General features: G+C 50.9%; 5 protein-coding genes across 5 annotated transcripts; 2 read left to right on the top strand and 3 right to left on the bottom strand.

Annotated features, from left to right (window-relative positions):
- Window positions 1-734: 734 nt before the first annotated feature.
- J7T55_005992 (uncharacterized protein) lies at window positions 735-1,432 on the bottom strand (the record flags this gene model as incomplete). Its single annotated transcript, XM_053139412.1, has 2 exons — window positions 735-1,360; window positions 1,417-1,432. The coding sequence occupies 2 exons, from the start codon at window positions 1,430-1,432 to the stop codon at window positions 735-737; spliced, it is 642 nt and encodes a 213-aa protein (XP_053000761.1).
- A 1,116-nt stretch (window positions 1,433-2,548) lies between these two features.
- Window positions 2,549-11,280, top strand: J7T55_005991 (uncharacterized protein; the record flags this gene model as incomplete). Its single annotated transcript, XM_053139401.1, has 10 exons — window positions 2,549-2,912; window positions 3,159-3,385; window positions 3,484-3,832; window positions 3,907-4,148; window positions 4,328-5,085; window positions 5,144-7,865; window positions 7,932-7,993; window positions 8,058-9,948; window positions 10,015-10,335; window positions 10,414-11,280. The coding sequence occupies 10 exons, from the start codon at window positions 2,549-2,551 to the stop codon at window positions 11,278-11,280; spliced, it is 7,803 nt and encodes a 2,600-aa protein (XP_053000760.1).
- A 653-nt stretch (window positions 11,281-11,933) lies between these two features.
- On the top strand, window positions 11,934-13,407 carry J7T55_005990 (uncharacterized protein; the record flags this gene model as incomplete). Its single annotated transcript, XM_053139390.1, has 3 exons — window positions 11,934-12,242; window positions 12,308-12,981; window positions 13,254-13,407. The coding sequence occupies 3 exons, from the start codon at window positions 11,934-11,936 to the stop codon at window positions 13,405-13,407; spliced, it is 1,137 nt and encodes a 378-aa protein (XP_053000759.1).
- Window positions 13,408-14,398: 991 nt separating this feature from the next.
- Window positions 14,399-18,021, bottom strand: J7T55_005989 (uncharacterized protein; the record flags this gene model as incomplete). Its single annotated transcript, XM_053139379.1, has 5 exons — window positions 14,399-15,517; window positions 15,622-16,482; window positions 17,075-17,125; window positions 17,180-17,299; window positions 17,965-18,021. 5 exons carry the CDS (start codon window positions 18,019-18,021, stop codon window positions 14,399-14,401), a joined length of 2,208 nt encoding a protein of 735 aa, XP_053000758.1.
- A 602-nt stretch (window positions 18,022-18,623) lies between these two features.
- J7T55_005988 (uncharacterized protein) lies at window positions 18,624-19,413 on the bottom strand (the record flags this gene model as incomplete). Its single annotated transcript, XM_053139368.1, has 2 exons — window positions 18,624-19,011; window positions 19,400-19,413. The coding sequence occupies 2 exons, from the start codon at window positions 19,411-19,413 to the stop codon at window positions 18,624-18,626; spliced, it is 402 nt and encodes a 133-aa protein (XP_053000757.1).
- Between the last annotated feature and the right edge of the window lie 9 nt (window positions 19,414-19,422).

Here is a 19,422-nt window from a genome sequence, read left to right as displayed (position 1 = left end):
GATCTTGAATCATGGAGGACCTGCTTCAAACACCCCAGCTGCCCGGCCACATCCTACAAATTTGTGTCGCTGTCTAAGAGTGTATGCAGGTACATGACACGAGTCCATAGCCCTACATTACGCTCGGTTCAACATCTAGCAAATGCTGAGCCGAGCGCCGAACAACCCCTGCAGCTATTCCAAGGCGATCTGGATCGTTCAACCGAGGACTAATCTCCCTGCCGCTGCCTTTCGTCCGCTACATTAGCTTCCTTTGGCTAGTGATTCATATGAATACGCGAAACTGACCCGTAAACAGCACGGGGACACGGACATTGAGACCGTCGTCTGCCGGCAGTGGCAGAGACCTTGTGGTTTGATAATCTCTGCGCTCTTATGATGCCTGTAGTGGCACCGCGCAGCCAGCCTAGTAGGCAGACAGCACAGTAGGCCAAGCAGCAACTCTAGATCTATATCTCAAATATCTTTCTCTGTCTATTTTAATAGTGTGTATACATTTGAAAAGAATACGGAGTAGCCTCGTGTCGTGACTGGGACTGCTCAGCATGCCCGGCTAGTAAGTCCCGGGGCTGGCTATCACAAGCGCGACCTACCACACCAGAGTTCTACAGAGCTCTAGGGTAAACTTTATTCTAAATACCGGTTGCTCGGCAGGTTTTGAAAGTAAGCTACATAAGCATGAGAATGAAACCTCGGGAGATGAAGTTAATCAAGTTAACTCTATCTAACAGCCATTACTCGTTGTCTGCTAACAATGCTCTTTGCATGGTTGTTTCAATGCACTTCACCATCGCTTCCAATTCCGCGGGCCTGGATCCCGTCGGTATGCCGTGACCGGCCATATGCGCGAATGAGACTCTGTTCTTGTCGTCACAAAGCAACGACATGTCGTAGTTTCCAATGAATCCTTCAGTGTCGTTACGACCCCAAAAATGTGCCGTAGGAATCCGAATGCATACTCCATCTGTATCAAATGTCAAGCGGCGATTTTCTCCGGCTTGTAGAGCAGCAAAATCCCATGGCTGGCCGCATGACAGAAATATGGCGCACTTCAGTCTTGAGCGGCTCGAGCCGGATGGATATGGAAGTTGCCCACGCTCCTCGGCAGCGAGCAGAGTTGCAGCCAAAGCGCCTCCCTGAGAAAATCCGATAATCCCATCGAAAGGACCTTCATCAGAATCGAGATACTCGGCCAAATCGAGCACAGACTGGTGAATACTAGCCAACGTGTCGTCAAAGAACGAATAACAGGCTTCCTGCTTGCCAAAAGCCTCCTCAATTCCTTTAGCTGGGGGCCAGATAAAAGGCCCTTCCACGAAGTCGTACTCGTGCGTATCACCAAGACGAAGGCGAAGGGAAGCTGGTAGATGTTCAGTCAAAGTCTGAGAAAGCAGCCGATAGACACAAGAAGCGTACAAAGTTGTGCCTCCATTATCTGCACAAATCAAGCTTCCAGAATTAGCGATAGTAGTTGATCCAAGGACGGCAAAGTAGATTGGCAAAGCACTCCTTTGCAAATAAGAACGTTCATTCCACTTACCTCTATACTTGTCCCAATTCCGTGCAAACAGAGGAAGCGCATTTTGAAATGATGACAATCTTTGGATTCAAGATTCGACTGAAAAGCCCGAACGAACGAGTCAAATTCTATGTGGACTTTGAGTATCCCAATTGTCGTGTTATGAATTCATGTCGCCAAAATGCTACCTCTACTCTGACAGACGGACGCAAATCCGACAATTCGTAGGAAAGATTAGATTCATGTGATTATCCTGCTTCTGACGGACATTTCAATTGTGCGGATTCAACCGCCACTTGAGGATGGTGGGTCTTCGCAACGGGGGCCAGAGCGAGGTGGGCAGTCGCACAGATTGTAGCCCACGTCCCTGCCGAGGAACACGATCATGCTGCCAACTATTTCGCTGACAGAGCCAAACCAGACCAGGTTAGACATGATAGGAGACGTAAGGCCTTGACGCGCTGGTTGCTGCTGCTGACTTCGGATGTTGTATTAATAGTGGAGCGTCGGCAGTGGGTCCGAGCCCTCAGACAGGGCATCCTGTGTGCGGCGCAGTAGCCGCGCAATAAAGAGTCCGAATGTAACAGCATTGGCCAGATGTCGCAAACTATATCCGCTATATTGCATACTGTATGGTGACTGCAGAGTTTCGTCTTTCGGATCTCGAGCATGGGTCAACGACTGGAGCAATGTGCGACTCGGCGCTTGCACGTTGTACAAGGCAGAATGTCAGATTTCGGATACGTATTTAGTGGTACCTTGTGTGGTAGAGTCGGGCCATGGCAACGAAGTAATCCGATCGACTGACAATCGCGGAGTCGGACCGTCGATTGAATCACTAATTCCATATCTTCCACGTAGCGGTGACTCCTTGAAGTTGATGATAAAGATTTCATGTGCCCAAACCATGCTGTGACGGTATTTCAGCCGAGTGAGCGTTGTGAACTAGAAGTTCATCCACGGCGTTGACTAAACAACCAGGAACAAGAACGGGTATCTTGCCTCATACACGCAGCCAGATTCTGCATCATGGGCTCCGTCCTAGACAATGACTGCCTGCAGGCCAATGGTGCCTATGACGGGGATGTTGCCATCGTTGGGTTCTCATTAAAACTTCCAGGTGAAGCAACATCGCCAGAGAAGTTCTGGGATATGCTGCAAGCTGGTCGGACAGCCGCGAGTGAGTTCCCACCGGACCGCATCAACTTGGAGGGCCATTATCACCCGGATAAATCACGCCTCGATCAGATGCCACTCCGCGGAGGATATTTTCTGAGTGAGAAGATTGACCGTTTCGATGCTCCATTCTTCTCCATCAGCCCCGCCGAGGCTGCATGCATGGAGCCTCAACAACGGCATATGCTTGAGACGTGCTATCGAGCACTTGAGAATGGTAAGCTTTTCTGTTAATTGAATATGATCAAGCCAGCCCAAGCCAACCCCTCCAAGACACCGTTGGGTGCGATGTTCAACACCCTGGTGACGGCGTATATGCTATCCCTCTGAAGCCTCAAGCTATCGAACAGAGAACCCTTACTTTTTCCCTTCCTGGTCTGTTTTCAGCACTTTTTATCTGAAGTAGCTGACTTAAGGTCAGCTGGAATTACCATTCAACAATGTTCTGGAACTCGCACCTCAGTACATACTGGCAGCTTCACCGACGACTACCGAAGTGTGCTATTCCATGACCGATTAGAGGGCCACATGTACGCAGCAACAGGGTTAGCGAATTCAATCCTAGCAAACCGTATCAGTTGGTTTTTCAACCTGATAGGGCCAAGCTTGAACCTTGATACGGCGTGCTCGTCGAGTCTCACAGCTTTACACTTGGCCTGCCAGGATCTGCGGAATGGAACCACGGATATGGTAAGCCAACAGCACAAACTCTTCGATCTCCCGCCCGCTACGCCCGAACCAACAGTAAAAATGAAAACCTACTTACTAAGGCAAACTTTAATCCGTAGGGTCTCGTCGGTGGATGTAATCTTATATATCACCCCGATTATATGCTCATGATGAGCAATATGAGCTTCCTCTCGACGGACTCGCGAAGTTGGAGTCTTGATGAGAAGGCCAACGGCTATGCTCGAGGCGAGGGCTTCGGAGTCCTCGTCATCAAGCGGCTCTGCGACGCTGTTCGAGATGGTGACACGGTTCGGGCCGTCATCCGCGCCACTAGATTGAATCAAGATGGAAGGACGCCGGGCCTGACCAACCCAAGTGGTGCGGCACACAAGGCTTTGATCCTGGAGGCGTATTCTCATGCCCAAATCGATATGGAACCTACGCGGTTCTTTGAGGCGCATTCTACAGGTGTGTACCTGTTAAACTGCCCTGTCGCTCTCAACTTGACTGCCATCATGCACGCATCACTGACCATCCCAAAGGAACCCAGGCGGGTGACCCCACGGAGGCCAATGCTGTCGGGGAGGCCTTTTCCAACGTCCGCTCTGCTTCTGACCCCCTATGGATTGGTGCAGTCAAAACCAACGTAGGCCATTTGGAGGCAGGAAGCGGGATGGCCAGCTTGTTCAAAGCCATTCTAGTACTTGAAAAGGGTATAATCCCACCAAATGCCTGCTTCGAAAAGCTTAATCCACGCATCCAGGCCGATCGGTATCATATTAAGGTCAGTAGTCCCCAAATCACTCATATATACCATCATTAGAATTAGGTCCTAATGTCTGTTGAAGATTCCTACCGAAGCTCGCCCTTGGCCGTCCCGCGGCCTACGAAGAATATGTGTTAGTGATTTGTCTTAGGCCTTTATTTACATAACATTTGACTCATTTTACTCATTCTAACTAGGTTAACTCCTTCGGATTTGGAGGTTCAAATGGCGTAGTCATTCTCGATGATGCTTATCACTACCCTCGTTCCAGAGGTTTTGTTGTGCCCAATCGCACAAGACCCGACCCACCGAGTCAGCAGGCAATAGAGGTAATCCAGTCTAGGCATGAAATGATCTTACCTGAATCTGAGGGCGTAATGATATCAAAATACCAACCGGGAGTATTCGTGTGGTCCAGCAGCGATGAAGACGGACTAAAACGCATACAGTCCGACTTGTCGGACTTCTTTGCTCGCCACTCTGACGAGGACCTGACCACAGATGATTTCAAAGACATAGCTTACACTCTCGGAGTGAAAAGGACTCAGCTTTCGTGGAGGCGCTCTGTTGCTTTCTCTAGTCTGGCCGACCTTAAAGAAAAGCTGACATCTTCTCTTCCCAAGGGGAAGAGCACACAAGACCGTCACGCTGCTCTTGTATTCACTGGACAGGGAGCACAGTATGCCGGTATGGGTCGCGGTCTGATTACGACTTCTCGCGTTTTCCGGGAAAGTATGAGGCGGAATCAAAAGCTTCTGGGCTGCATGGGTTGCGAGTGGAAACTCGAAGATGTGATGTTCGATCTGGAAAGTCCAGAGGCAGCGTGTATCGATGAGCCTCAATACAGCCAGCCTGTATGCACAGCCCTGCAAATTGCTCTGGTGGACTTGCTGTGGTCATTGGGCATATGGCCGAGAGCCGTAGTCGGACACTCGTCAGGCGAAATCGCAGCAGCGTAAGTTGTTCTGCAATACTCTTTCCAATCGGATGGCTGACTTGTACGGGCTTGGTAGATACTCCACCGGTGCATTGTCCAGGGAAAGCGCGCTTCAGGTCGCCTTTCATCGTGGACGTCTCGCTGCCAAGCTTCGGACCATAACAGACTGCAAGCTCTCTATGATGGCGGTTGGACTTGGAGCGGCCGAGGCAGAGACGCACCTTGCCAAGCTTGGCGAGCATTTCAGTGGCACTGGGGGACGCCGAGTTGACATCGCCTGCATCAACAGCCCCAAGAACGTCACTCTTTCTGGTGATGCGGAGCAGATCGTGTTCCTGGAAGGCCTCCTTCACGAGAGAGGCATCTTCGCTCGCAAATTGAAGATAGACATGGCTTATCACTCTCGGTTCATGACGCCTATTGCCCAGGAGTACCAAGACTGTTTGCGAAGTCTTCATTCTGACACCCAGCACAACAGACCGAGCATAATGTTCTCATCGGTGACGGGAGACATTGTCTATCCATCAGACCTGGTGTCCCCAGAATATTGGGTCAAAAATATGACAAGTGCTGTGCGATTCTCCGATGCAGTTACAAGACTCTCTGCCCAGGCCGGGAGGAAACGCAAGGTCCTTGGTCAGAAGGCGAACAACAGAAACAACGCCCTGAGGATCTCAGACATGATTGAAGTCGGACCACACCACGCGCTTCGTGGGCCCGCGAGAGAAATTCTTCAAGCCGCAGGGAAGACTGAAACAATTCAGTACCTGTCCACTTTGACACGTCCCTCGCCTTCCTCTCACACCGTTTCACATCCCTCGGCACCAGGCGACATGATGGCACTGGCTGGAAGACTCTGGACTCTCGGATACCCCATTGATCTGCTCGCGGCCAACGACTTGCCGCACAACTTACCCAGGGCCTTGCGAGTAGACTTGCCCGAGTATCCCTTCAACCACACTCAAGTGCACTGGCGTGAAAGCCGTGTGGCGAGGAACTATCGTCTACGAGATACACCGCATCATGACTTCCTGGGAGTGCGAAGCGACGATTGGAACGAGAAACAAGCCCACTGGCGGGACATTGTTAGTGAGGCCCGCCTGCCGTGGCTGCGAGACCACAAGCTGGCAGGCGAGTATCTGTACCCGGCTGGGGGGATGATCACCATGGCAGTCGAAGCAGCCAGACAGCTCGTGGATCCGAAAACACATGCTTCGGCTCCGTCCAGCTTCGAGCTGCGGCAGGTGCAGTTTCTCAATGCCTTCCGCTCACTTCAAGGCTCAGACAGCGGGATGGAAACGAGATTCACGCTCATTCCGGAGGCACAAAATCCACAGTGGTCTGCATTTAATCTATTCATATACGAAGCAACTGGATGGGTTGAGGTCTGCCGGGGCCAAATTCGGACGTATCACGACTCAGATGAATACGCTTCGGAGATGACTGAGGGCGAAAGGCACGTGAATCATCACCTACAAAGATGGAATTCTCGCGAGTTCTTGAGGAGGTGCGCCAACACCAATAATTCCTTCAACAGCAAGACATTCTACGATATTCTATCCACTGAGAATGACGCCGCCTACGGTCCTGCCTTCCAGACTCTGGATAACATCTCTGCCTCGGCCACCGGGGAGGTTGTGGCAGATATTCATGCTCGAAAATGGGCAGAGCATTACAGCGACCAGTATGTCTCTTCGCACATCATCCATCCGGCGACCGTAGACGCCCTGTTTCAGCTTGTCTTCCCTGCACTGCTTGGTACGGGGAACACGGTGGTGCCAACTCACGTCGGAAGGATGTGGATCAACGCCCGCGGGCTGTCCAACCTCAGCCAACGAGGGCTTTCGAGGCTTCAAGCTCAAGGGTTGTGCACTACAAGAGGCCATCGCGGGACTGATGTCCGTGCGAGAGTCGTCGATCCGGAGACAGGGCTGCCCTTGATCGACTTGGAGCGTTATGAGGCTACCATCGTGGCTGGTAATGAAGGAGCAGACATAGAACCGAGGAAGCTGTGCGCCACCATGCAATGGCGTCCGGATATTGATGCACTGGACAGCACAGCGCTGGAACGGGTCATCACCGAGGAACAAGCACCCAATGCCGGAGCTGCTCGATCACAATTCCATGCCGAGCTGGATCTGGTGATCCGTCACTTCCTATCGGAGGCCCTCGAATTACTCAAGGATGCCAATGTGAATCAGGATTGCAGCAAGCATGGAAGTAATCTCATCCGATGGGTGAAGTACCAGACAGATCGAGGCCTTTTTAAAGATGGCGCAGCAAGGGCTCGTCAGGAGCGCGTGGCGCAGGATGTCTCCTTCCGAGAGTCCATAATCGAGCGAATATCCAGTTCTGTCCCCGAAGGCCGGGTTCTGACACTGCTTGCTCACAACATGCATGCCATTATTCTCGGCAGAGTCGACGCCAAACAGCTCCTAGAAGAGGATTCACTGGCACATCAATACGAGCAGAGAATCATATCCGAGAGCCCTTGTACTCCGCCTCTCACCAGGTATCTTGATCTGCTTGGGCATAAGAACCCTCAGATGCGCATCCTAGAGATTGGAGCTGGCTCAGGTGCCATGACTGAAGTGGTAACGAAGGCACTGTTGCAAGGAGGGCGCCCGAGATGGTCTCAGTATCACTGCACAGATGTTTCTGGGGATGGCTTTGAAGATGCGCACCAGCGATTTGATAACTTATTGAACCACATGGAGTTTCGGGTATTGGAGGCCACTGGTGACCCTACGAAGCAGGGCTTCGAGGACTCAACATACGATCTCGTGCTCGCTGGTAATGTAAGACGACAGAATCATGGTGGGCGTGGTGAGTTTAACAAACCTGTACTAACGATCTGGTCGCAGGTGATTCATAAGTTCAAGGATGCAAAAAAGATAATCGAGAACGCTCATAACCTTCTGAAACCGTAAGTCTATCCGCAGTTATCCATCGTTTGGCGTATGCTTGGTCTAATGATGCTATCCACATAGTGGAGGGAGACTCATATTGCTCGAAGATACGAACCCTGACGCCATCCGTGCTGGTCTATACTGTGGCGCAACAAAAGACTGGTGGAATGATATCCAGGACCAAGGAAAATGCACCCCTCTGCTTTCTGTCGATTCATGGTGTCATGTCCTCCAGGGCTCGGGCTTTGGTGGCCCAGAATTGGTCCTGAAGGACTCAGCGAACCCGGAACTTTGCGAAACCTCCATACTTGTCACATCGAAATCGCTGCCCACTAATGACGCTCTGACTGGCAACCATGTCCAGGGAAACTCTGTCAACGGGAACTCGTTGATGAATGGAGCTACGATTGAAATTGTGACAATCCTCGTGGATGACCGCATTCCGAAGCAGAGATCTCTCGCCCTCGTCCTTCAAGACCAACTGAATTCTGCCAGCGGTAAGAATTGCGACTGCGTGGACGTCCAATCTATAGAACCTGGGTGTCTCGACAGCGCCAGCTGCATATCGCTTCTTGAAGTCGACAGGCCATTCCTGGCGCGTTTGGAACGGGAGGAATTTACAACGCTCAGGCAAATCGTGTCGTCCTCAAAGGATATCCTGTGGGTGTCACAGGACTCTGCAAAGCCGTCAGCGCCTGAGTTCAGCCTAATCGACGGATTTGCCCGTGTCATGCGCGGCGAATACCCGACGCTCAAGCTTGTCACCCTCGCGCTTGAGCCTCAGTCGAAACTGTTGGATACCTCACTGGCCATCCTCGACCGGTGGGAACGCATGATGAGGACCGATCACTCGCACACCGAGGCCGAGTGCCGCTTGCGCAACGGACTGATCGAGATACCGAGGGTGGTTCATTCGGAGAGCATGAACCACTTAATAGCAACGAGGAGCAAGAAGCGGCAAGTCGTGGAGAAGTATCGTCTGGGCGATGCGCCTCCGCTATCAGTTCGCGTCGATTCGCCGGGTGTGTTGGACTCGGTCTGTTATCACGAGATAGACAACGAAACGACGTCGAAGCTCCTCGCGGAAGATGAGGTCCTGGTCCGGGCACGCGCCTTCGGACTCGGCCCCAGAGACTACCTAATTGCGTCGGGACGTCTCAACGAACAGAACATGGGGATGCAATTAGCCGGGGTTGTCGTGGAGGCTGGTGCGACATCTGGTCTTCAGACCGGTGATCGGGTATGTGTTGTTCGCCCTGATGGCTTCCAGACACTGGTGCGCTGTAAGGCCAACACCGTGACTCGGATCCCAGAGAATATGTCTAACGCCGATGCCTCACTGCTTTCGGTGGCTTCTATTGTTGCTCTCCACGCCTTGACAGGTTCAGGCCAGCTTGAGGACTGCGATACGGTGCTGGTTCACAACGCAGCGAGCACCACTGGCCAAGTCTTGATACAGCTTGCGCAAAGCATCAAGGCGCGAGTATTGGCTATCGCCAAAACGAGGGAGCAACGAAGAATGCTTGCTGATGTTTATAAGATACCTGCCAGTCATATTCTGTCCAAGGGTGGTCGGAGAGTATTGGACGTGACCGAAGGCCAAGGCGTCGACCTTGTGGTTGCACTGTCGCCGAGCCAAGATGAGACGGAATTCCTCTTGGAATGTCTTTCTAGCATGGGGAGATTTGTCTTAGTTAGCGATGACCAGCAGGCCAGCACCGTGGGGGGCCAAATCGGTGCAAATGCATCTTTTTCACGCCTCGACGTCACTGAGCTTTTTCGGGGTCGGCCGAATTACGCAGCTAAACTCTTGAGAAAAGCCGAGACATTGCTTCAGAATGGAACGGTTTACCCGGTGGCTGGTGTACTCACCCTACCGGCTGAAGACACTAAGAGCGCCTTGGGCTTCTTCGCTGGCGGAGACGAGATCGGTGGCAGTGTCATCGAGCTGAGAGAGGACAGCTTCGTCAAGGTAAGTTTATTGAGCTCAGAACGGATCGTGTGCCCACTAAAGCCCTGGTTAACCGCATGAAAACAGACAAATTTGGTAGTCAGGCCTCTTTACTCGTTCAATGCCAACAGCACATATGTGATTTCTGGAGGGCTGGGCGGTATCGGTCGTAGTATCGCTCGTTGGATGGTGGCTAGAGGGGCCCGTTATCTGCTGCTTCTATCGCGCTCCGGGACCTCCAGACCGGCTGCACAGGCTCTTGTGGATGAGCTGACGAGTCAAGGTGCTCAGGTGCTCGCACCTCCATGTGATATCACGAATATCGATGAGCTCAAAAATGTTGTGGAAGATGCCAGCCAAGTTATGCCACCCATCAAGGGCTGTATTCAGGGAGCAATGGTTCTCCGGGTAAGTGACAGTCTTTTTCGCCGACGATCGTCATAAAAGGGACAGCAGTTAAAGTCACATATGTCTAACAACGAGCAGGACTCTATTTTCGAAAACATGTCCTGGGATGACTGGTCAGAAAGTTCAAGGCCCAAGGTCTTGGGATCCTGGAATCTGCACCTCGCGATGCCCTCAGGTCTAGACTTCTTCACGCTACTGTCATCCATTTCATGCATCCTTGGTGGTGTCAGCCAGTCCAACTATGCCGCTGGAAACGCCTACATGAATGCACTTTGTCACTATCGGCATTCGATCGGCGAGCGAGCCAGCAGCGCTGTCAATCTGGGTATGCTGGTCACCGAAGGTGTTGTAGCCGAGAGCGAGGAGCTCTTGGCCGTAATGCGTGGCATGGGCCAGTTCATGGAGATCCAGGGTGAGGAGATGTTTGCTCTATTGGAGCAACATCTGCAGCCACGAAAGGCTTCAGAGGATGATGCAGAAAGCTGCCAGCCCATCTTTGGAATCCAGTTGCCCGCCGCTATGGAGGCGGCTGGAAAGGAAGTTCCAAATTACCTGACAAGTCCCATGTTCCGACACTTCCATTATGCAGACACGGACTTGAAGAATGGACGAAACATGGCATCGGCTGAGCGGCAGGTGGATTTCGCTTCTGCCATTAGCAGGGCCGAAACGACAGCCCAGGTAGCCGGCGACATGATACAGTGGCTCACGACTAAGATGTCACGAGTCTTGGGACTGGAGATAGCGGATATCAACGCGAGTAAGCCAATCAGCTCGTACGGGATTGACTCTTTGATAGGGATGGAGATTAGGAATTGGTTTGAGAGGGACCTTGGGGCAAAGATAGCCATCTTCGAGCTCCTGAGCACCACCAACAGCATCGCGGACTTGTGCGCCAGTGCAGCGACAAGGTCGCGATTCCGAAGCGAACAGACTGTTGGATGAGTAGCACTATTCGAAGATGATACTTATGCAACGCGGTAGACAGTCCGTTTTTCTAGTCTTCTCTCAATGTCCACTCTTCTAAAACGAGGGACATGTGCTTCGATAATGAGTGTAGTGAAAAAGCATATCTTGGGCGAGCTAGAGTCTTGGCCTCTAACAACAAAAAGACTCATATTTAGCATTAAATGTACTTGTTGAGAAGTCAACATGCAGCCCTTGCGTCACAGGTCTTTATATGATGTTGACCACTTTGCAATCTTATTTTTGAGGGATGGATGAGTGACTAAGGAATACCTAGGTGCCTTGATCATGAGACTTGTTGTGCTTTAGTGAGGACCAGTCGCGTGTTTTAGTTGCAATCTGTGGCCCTGACGTCTGTTAGAGACTTGGAGAGTCGGCGATGAGTATTTACCTTGGCTGTCATCGTGCTGAGAAGATGAAGGTTGCCTGTTGTAGCAGTCTTCTCGTGCGGCGAGTGTTGGTCCTTTTGATTACATAATTGAATTTTTTCCTTTTATATCGAATCATTGTACAGCCGGATTTCCCAGCTCTTCCTCGCATTTTACTTCCCTCCATGAGCCCTAGCAGCCAAACATCACCTCCAGATTGAAATTGAAGAGACACTCATTCCACAACAGACCACGCTTGATGTCATGGCGGACTCTATCGACACATCTGGCAAATCGTCTATCGAGATTCTCAAAGGCGAGCGTCATGACATGATAGCTCAAGCAATATTGAACATCCTTTCGACAGAGATTGCGCAGAGCACTTTTGCACAAATCGTGGATGGACTTCCACTTCCATCGGTCCTTGAAGATACCTACGTTGGATCGGACTTGGAGCCGGACCATCCCTTATTTTCTCATGAGTCACTATGTCCCGGCGTCCTGCAAAAGACAAAAGAGCTTTTGGAGAAATTTGACGTCAAGAATTTGAAGTTCGATACGTCGGTAGAACATGTCCACAATCATTCCACCACAACGTTGAGGCATCTAACCAGTCCTAGCTTCTTTGCGCTTTCCAGGCGCACCAACCAGGATCAAGCTCGCTCAAAGCCCGCTTCTTTGAATTGATAGCTGTCGCGGTCCACAAAATTGCCAAATGGCTCTATCGGCTCGACAGCAAAGGTCACCAGGACGAAACCATCGAAACATGGGTCCCTCCTAAGAATAAGGACTGGGCATGGTGCTGGGATCACCATCCCCGCGGACCATACCCGACTCTTTTCAAACACCGCTACTACTTTGATTACGAAAAATATCCCGATGGTGTTGCTGACATGGTCGGGTACTGGGCCGAGACGCGGGTCCTTGGAGGCGTTATCTTGTTCGATAGAAAGGCCAAGCCACCATCGGATGCTGTGTTTATCCATCCTGACCGCGAAGCGGTTACTTATAGAGTATGTGAGCTGACGGAGGAACAAAAGACCGATCTGATAATGTTCCTCCTCACTCCGTCATCAGAAAGAGGCAGCCCCCAATGCCCTCTGCCTATTACCCCGAACGAGAGCAATACCCACCGTATCGACCCAGAGGAACCTATATCTTGGACCGGCGTATATCGAGACATATGGGAGAGAGAGCCCCATCCTGATGAGCTGGGCGATGGTAGATGCAGAGATGTGTGGTGCAAGGGTGACGAGGTCAACTTTTTGACATTTGAGGCGTACCAGGAAGCACGTGGCCGATACTTCTCGAGGTATGATAGATATCCTTAGGGGTATCTATATGGTTGTAGCGATCAAGAACTAGCCCGTTAGTCGTTCAACGGTGACAGATAATGGCCAGTGTTTTATGAACAAAGGCGAACAAAAGTGCTTCAAAGGGCGGACTTTGACTTGCAGGCGTCGAAAACATATTTGACTAATGGATATACTCGCCGGCCATCCGCATTCGAGTCGCAAGAGCAGGCGGTTTTGACTATAAGCTGTGAGCGTGCCCATTACCAGTATTGGGACCAAGTTGCCTCAGTGCACCATCACTACCGTGCGCGAGCTTGGGATCAGTCACGACAATTCGAAATACGCACCTGCTCCACCATCTGCAGCACAGCCCGCATGTTGTATTGAGGGACATGCTCTCGGTCGGGGCGGGCCACGATGCCTTGAAAAGTGCGATCTTGTGAATCGCGTATGCGCTCAATGTCAATATGGAATTGGGCAGGCTCTGAGTGTCTGAGGTATTGATGATACGAATGATGCTGAGCAGGCTTTTCTTGCTTGTATGTAATTCTCCCCACTCTTCGTTGCTCTCCACACTCTGCCGTCGGTCAGCCTATTGAGGATCTTGAGAGCAGACTTTTGAAGCATACGTAGTCGGTTCTGAATACCGTCCTCTTAAACTCACTTTACTTCATCGATACTGGCTTACGCAGATGTGCAATAAGCCATGACTCCCGACAAACAGTCTTCCGTTGATTCGCTAGTTACTTCAGATCGTCCATTTCTTGGTCCAGAGCCGAGACTTGATTCGAACTCTGCAATGTGTGCTCAAAGTGTATCGAAACTTGGGCGGTCACAGCAAACAGAGCCAGCTGCAGTCATTCCAGATACGTACTCACTGACTTGCTCAGCTGCTTATTTGCCCATCAGGCGGCTTCATGCATACGGTGGTTGCCTTCTACTCAATTTCTTCTTCTCGTCACCACGTCCTCCCACAAGAACATCGCTAGCAATCACAGTGAAGCTCCAACGAGCACAGCAGGCTTCAACCCAACCATTCCCATGGCTAACGAGAGAAAAGATGAATCTAGTCTGCCGAAGCCTATCTCATTGAATGACAGTTAAACACCGCAAACGAATGATTCACTCCCGATATTCTCAAACATTGTCGTCACAGCTGTCCATACGTCACTTCATTTCTTGACCCGCTCTACCGGCTGTACCTGCCGAACGATGACCGCCTTCATGCATTTGTGACTCTGCAAGTTGTTGAGAAGATGCCATGGATGAGCTATTTCAAAATCACACACAACAATGAAAGGAGGGTGAATGTGCTGAACAAGGGTAGACTCATTATAACTATTAGTGCATACTTGGAGCAGAGGCTTAATATATTCATATAGACAAATAACTTCCGCTGTTAGTCAGTAAGAGCGGTAGTCTCGCTTGAAAGATTTAAATGATCCTCACGGTTTGCGGTTGCTCGCCTCGCTCGATGTAATGCTTCCAAAATTTGGCCGATCCCCTATAACAACCCACCCTCCGGAATACGTCGCTCTGGTCAGTGCACTCAAGGATCAACCCGCCATTATACTCCCATGTACTAGCATACGACCAGCGCCTGTATGTTCCTTCGACCAAAGGGAAGACGAAGAAGCCTCGGGACTGTCCCGCTCCAGCAGACCAGGGTTTCTCGTCCATTAGGACTCTCATAGAAGCTCCCAGGTCCACATCTTTCAGAACAGGTGCCCAAGTGATTAATTTCTCCTTTTCCGCATCAAACGTACATTTCAGCAAGATGCCATTGAATCTTAACTCAGCGTCCCGTACCGGGCCGTACCTGTTGTTCTTGTCAACCAGGTCGACCTGGACTTCCTCGAGAATAGCACAATGATTACATTCATTGCCGTTACGGAGATAGCCCTCCTGCAATGTCATGCTGACCTTTCTATTCATGCTGGCCCAGCTCCAAGTCGGGGCGCGGTAGTGATCCTGCCTTGAGTTGGGCTCAACTGTCATCCATAAAAGGCCAAATGGGAGCTCCTTGCGGAAGAGGCCTGCGAGATAGTCGTGGTCAAAGTAGGCACCGAATTTGGAAGCCACACCGCCAATGGCGGGCAATTTGTCCTCCACGCGGGTCAGGGTGCGTATGCTGTAGTCCTCGCGTGCCTTCATCCATGCCTCCAAGACGTGTCTGTGCTCTTGCAGGTCCTGGATCGAGTGAATAGAACCAGCTGAGCGCAAGGCAATCTTGGGGATTGTGAATATGCAACCCGACCTGTTCTCATAACTACGCTTTGAGTCATCCTTCATGTTCTGTGAGCTTACTATTCTCGAATTTCCTTTGTCCAGATACTCGTTGCAACAGTTCTCATTACATTCCCACCAGATGCGGTCCGGTCCAAATCGCAGGAGTCGAGGAGAGAGAATCCGTTCTTGGAAGGTCCAAGCCCGTTGTGCGAGAGGTTGTTCATCCAACGACTTTATGGAGTCACGGTCGGCCCAAACCGTGAGCATCACCGCATGAAGCGTATTTTCTTGTTCTGAACGCAACATTCCGTATACATGACATGCCTAGGAGTAGCTAGAAGTCAGCCGGTGCCTAGCTTTTCAAGGGCGAGGGCGACTTCAAATTCCAACTCTACACTGAAGGGCGAGCAACGTAAATTGGTAATTACCTGGACGAGTCTTGGGTCTCTGGACACAAATGCACCTTGATGGGCGTTCTCGGCACGATCGATGGAGATTGTAAACAAGGAGTTCGTATACACAGTCTCCATAGCTCCAAGCTCCTTCAACCAGTCCTCCTTAGCCCCTGTGCCCGACTGAATGATGCACAAGCTGTCGATCCAGAGATACTGCACACCCATACGACGGCAAGTGACGAACGTATCTTGGAAGCTCTTAGGAAGGTCCGCCTCTCTTATCCCTTTCTGCAGTAAAGTGATATTATCAGACTGAAGCATGAGGAACGTTGGACTAGGACCCCAGCAGTGACTCAGCGCAACGTATCTGCTCGTCGGCTTCTCTTGCTCGGTGATTACCAGGCGCGCCGCTCCTTCTGCGTCGCCGACCTTGATCAGGCGGGCAGGAAACCATTCCGCGTCACAGTCTCCTCCGCAGTCATGCGAGTCAAGGCAGGCATGGAGCCATTGAAGCGCGAGCTTCGCAATATCTGGATGTCCGGTCGAGTCCACTGGAGTGGCTTTCTGTGGAAACTGCTTGAGTACACAGACTTCGCCATCAAGAGGGACCGGGATCGGAGGGAGAGACTGGATCTCAGCCGTGGCGAGCTTTCGGTGCTGATAGTACAGATAAAAATGATCCGTCTTCGAATTGTTGTCCTCTAGGTATTCAATTGTGAAATTTATATAGTCGCCCACACCATTGCTGAAGAACTTGTGATGAAGTTTTACGCCCTGGGGGCTCGTCTTGATCCTGGGAGATAATTTCGAGTAGACTGTAGAGCAGATCTTGCAACCCAGTGCGGCAGCCTTTTCCAGATTCGTATACTTTCGTTCTTCGGGGTACCCATCTCCCTTCAATAAAATTGATCTGCACAAGGCCAAACAATCGTCGCACAACATCTTAATTGTAGGGTGATTAGAGTCAGGTCATTGGTTTGGCCGAAAGTTGATTCAGGCTGCCTCGGTACGTGTTTTGTAGCGCCCGCAGCAGGTCCCTTTAAGGAGAATGAGCTCTTGTTCTGAAGGATTTCAAATTACACCGCCCCAAATTCATATTCCACTCACTGAATTTGCTGCCCGGCAATAAGCCTCTGAGAACCAATTAAAGGGCTGTACCCATAAATCGCCAGGTCAGCCCGAGTACGCTTCGCTCCTAACCCCATACCGAAGCGATTACCGTGGCACCGGCAGTCTCCAACTTCAGGCCTGGTGAAATTCTTCAACAGCGTAGTGTTAAAAATTCCGCCCACCAGGTCCAAACCATGACATGAAGGCAAAGCCAAAAATTTTAAGTCCCTATGACGACATGGAGAGACTGAAACCGACAGCCTATTTACCACAGGAAGGAACAAGAAAAGAAAATCAAGAAAATTGGTGTTGCCCCTTTTTTTGACCCTCTAACTCCTTTATTATATACATGCTTACTACAGACCATCCTACTCACGCACTCATCAAATCCTTCACACTGTTTCAGCCGCTCACGAAGGGTCGGCACCTGGTGTAAGTGTATTCCATGAATGTCAACTAAATCTCGTTAACTGCCACTGACCCTATTGCCCTCAATACGGTCTGGATGCTCGAGCCCGACCCTTGTCTTCTGCTGCGCAGCCCAGTGCCTAGCACTTTTGACGACGCTCTTGATTTGCGCCCCTCCTCCCTCGACGTGCAACTGCGCAAGTCGGAGATTATTCGACTAAAGGGTACAACGATATAGACTCAACCACAGATACCAATATATTTTCTGGCAGGAAGGTTTTCCTAATACCCCTGTCTTTTTGAGCTGGGCGTCTGTCAACAATTCATAGACACGAGCTTGAGTTCGGGTGTCCGCTTCGCAGCCACAGTATCTCTGCAAGAAATATGTACAAGAAAAACGGTGAGCTATTATAACACCAGCTATAGAATAATCTCTTATAGAACAACCCCTCTTGGGATAACCTCTTTGGGATAACCTTCTATGGGATGACCTTCCCGGGTTAACCTCTTATGTAATACTTTTCTGTTGGATAACCATCTATACAGGGAAGCCACAGTGGTCTCCGCCATGATGTGTTGTTATTTTTTAGAATGTGGCGGTGTTGTTCCAATAGTGTATGTGATCGAAGCTGCTAGGAGGGCTCGCGATAACGCTGAATGAGAAATATGAGAGCAAGAGAGACCGGACACGGGTCTTTCAACTGGGCGACTATGTGAGACAGGGCTTTGGAAGCAGCAAAAGAACAAGTTGCAAGAGTCTTCTCAATCTAAAACATCCTCTATATATAGCTATGCCCTCATGTGACCATCTTTGAGTTCCCGAGTATCAGCACCATTACTAGCATCTTATGCTAACACAGCGCCAAGGCCGCGGTTCCAAGGCGAGTAGACGTTGGTCGATGATGGGTTACTCATCGAGAGGGGTTTCTTCCTGTGATCAATCAAAGTTTCATTTGAAGAATCCAATCGTAGGCTTATCTACCCATCCTGCACTACGGCAAAATACTGCATGCAATACATGTAGAGGTGTCGAGTTGGCAGTGACATGTCAGATGGGTGGCAGTTGGTGTGTGTCTATCAATATCAGGAGGGGTGTGCTAAGAGAGGAACTGGGGCTAAGGCAGGAACATGCGAAAAGCAAAACCGTAAATCGGCTTGGGGGATCCGCATCGTCGTTCTGTCACTTGAGTCAGCCTCGGTGTTGCGTTGCGCGCTGTACCTTACTACATACAGGTTGTACCGGGTGACTGGCGCCCGTCGATTTCACGCAAAGGGTCATGCAGTATCTGGATGGGTATGTTCTAGGTGTGATGAGGCACAGAGTGGTGTAGACAATCAGGTAGGGTGGCCTGGTCTCCTTTGATATCTATTCCCTTTGTAATACACACCCTCGAGTCCTGCAGATATCCGGATGTGTGCAGTCTTTCAGGGTCTTGCAGGCCACCCGTCAGTGAGCATCGCGGATGACAGCCGGCCGACTTCCAAGCGTTGGACCCTGATTTTCCCCTATTTCATCATCATCCTGGCTTCTGTGATGGGTCGGCAGGGAGGGGGAGGGGCGTGTCCCTAATCGAAGAGCGGACAGCAGCGCTGTCTATGGTCGAGTCCCTTGGATAGTGTCTCTTGCAGTTCTCCACCTCGAGCTCAGCTCGTCGCCGTGAGCGACCCGTGACGACCGACGTGGAACAGAGGTAAAACTCTGGCCACATGCTCTCCCAGGGAATTGCCCAGGTCTCCCCTTTCAGCACCTTCACCGCGTTCCAATTGACTCCAGGAGATAAAGGCAACGGCACAGTCTGACTTTGCCTGGATCTTGCGGCCTCCAGACGGTCGCGTTCGCTGAGGAACGTGTCTTTGTTCTTCCATTTCAATTGGCCAGGCTCTCGGACCGCTTCGACGTCACTCCTGCTTCGACCAAGGGTTTCCGTTAGATCAGATCAAGGCACACCCTTATCCTGTTGGCCGCGCGCTACGCAAAGTACACACATCCGACCTAAATTTCTACGGTATCTGACAACTGGTTCATCGACATTTCCTCCCGGGCTGCTGCACCGACGACGGACGACTTGACTGCAGGGCCATCACTGTCTGAGTACCCATATTCATTCCGAGGCTTCTTCTCACAATGAAAATGCAGACTCTCGATTCCCTCTGAACGCCCGCCTCGCTAGGCTTCGCGGCCAGCCCGTCGACAGCGACCAGACAGACTACAGCAACAAATTGGCAGATATCTCGACGTTAGTAGCAGCAGCAGCAGCATCGACCCATAATTTCGCTCAATAATTTCTCTCACATTTCTGGGGACATACGCATTTG

This window comes from Diaporthe amygdali (assembly GCF_026229845.1).
Source record: "Diaporthe amygdali strain CAA958 chromosome Unknown NODE_1_length_4327563_cov_65_473760, whole genome shotgun sequence".
Classification (NCBI taxonomy): domain Eukaryota; kingdom Fungi; phylum Ascomycota; class Sordariomycetes; order Diaporthales; family Diaporthaceae; genus Diaporthe; species Diaporthe amygdali.
This window is presented reverse-complemented; position numbering and strand designations above follow the sequence as displayed.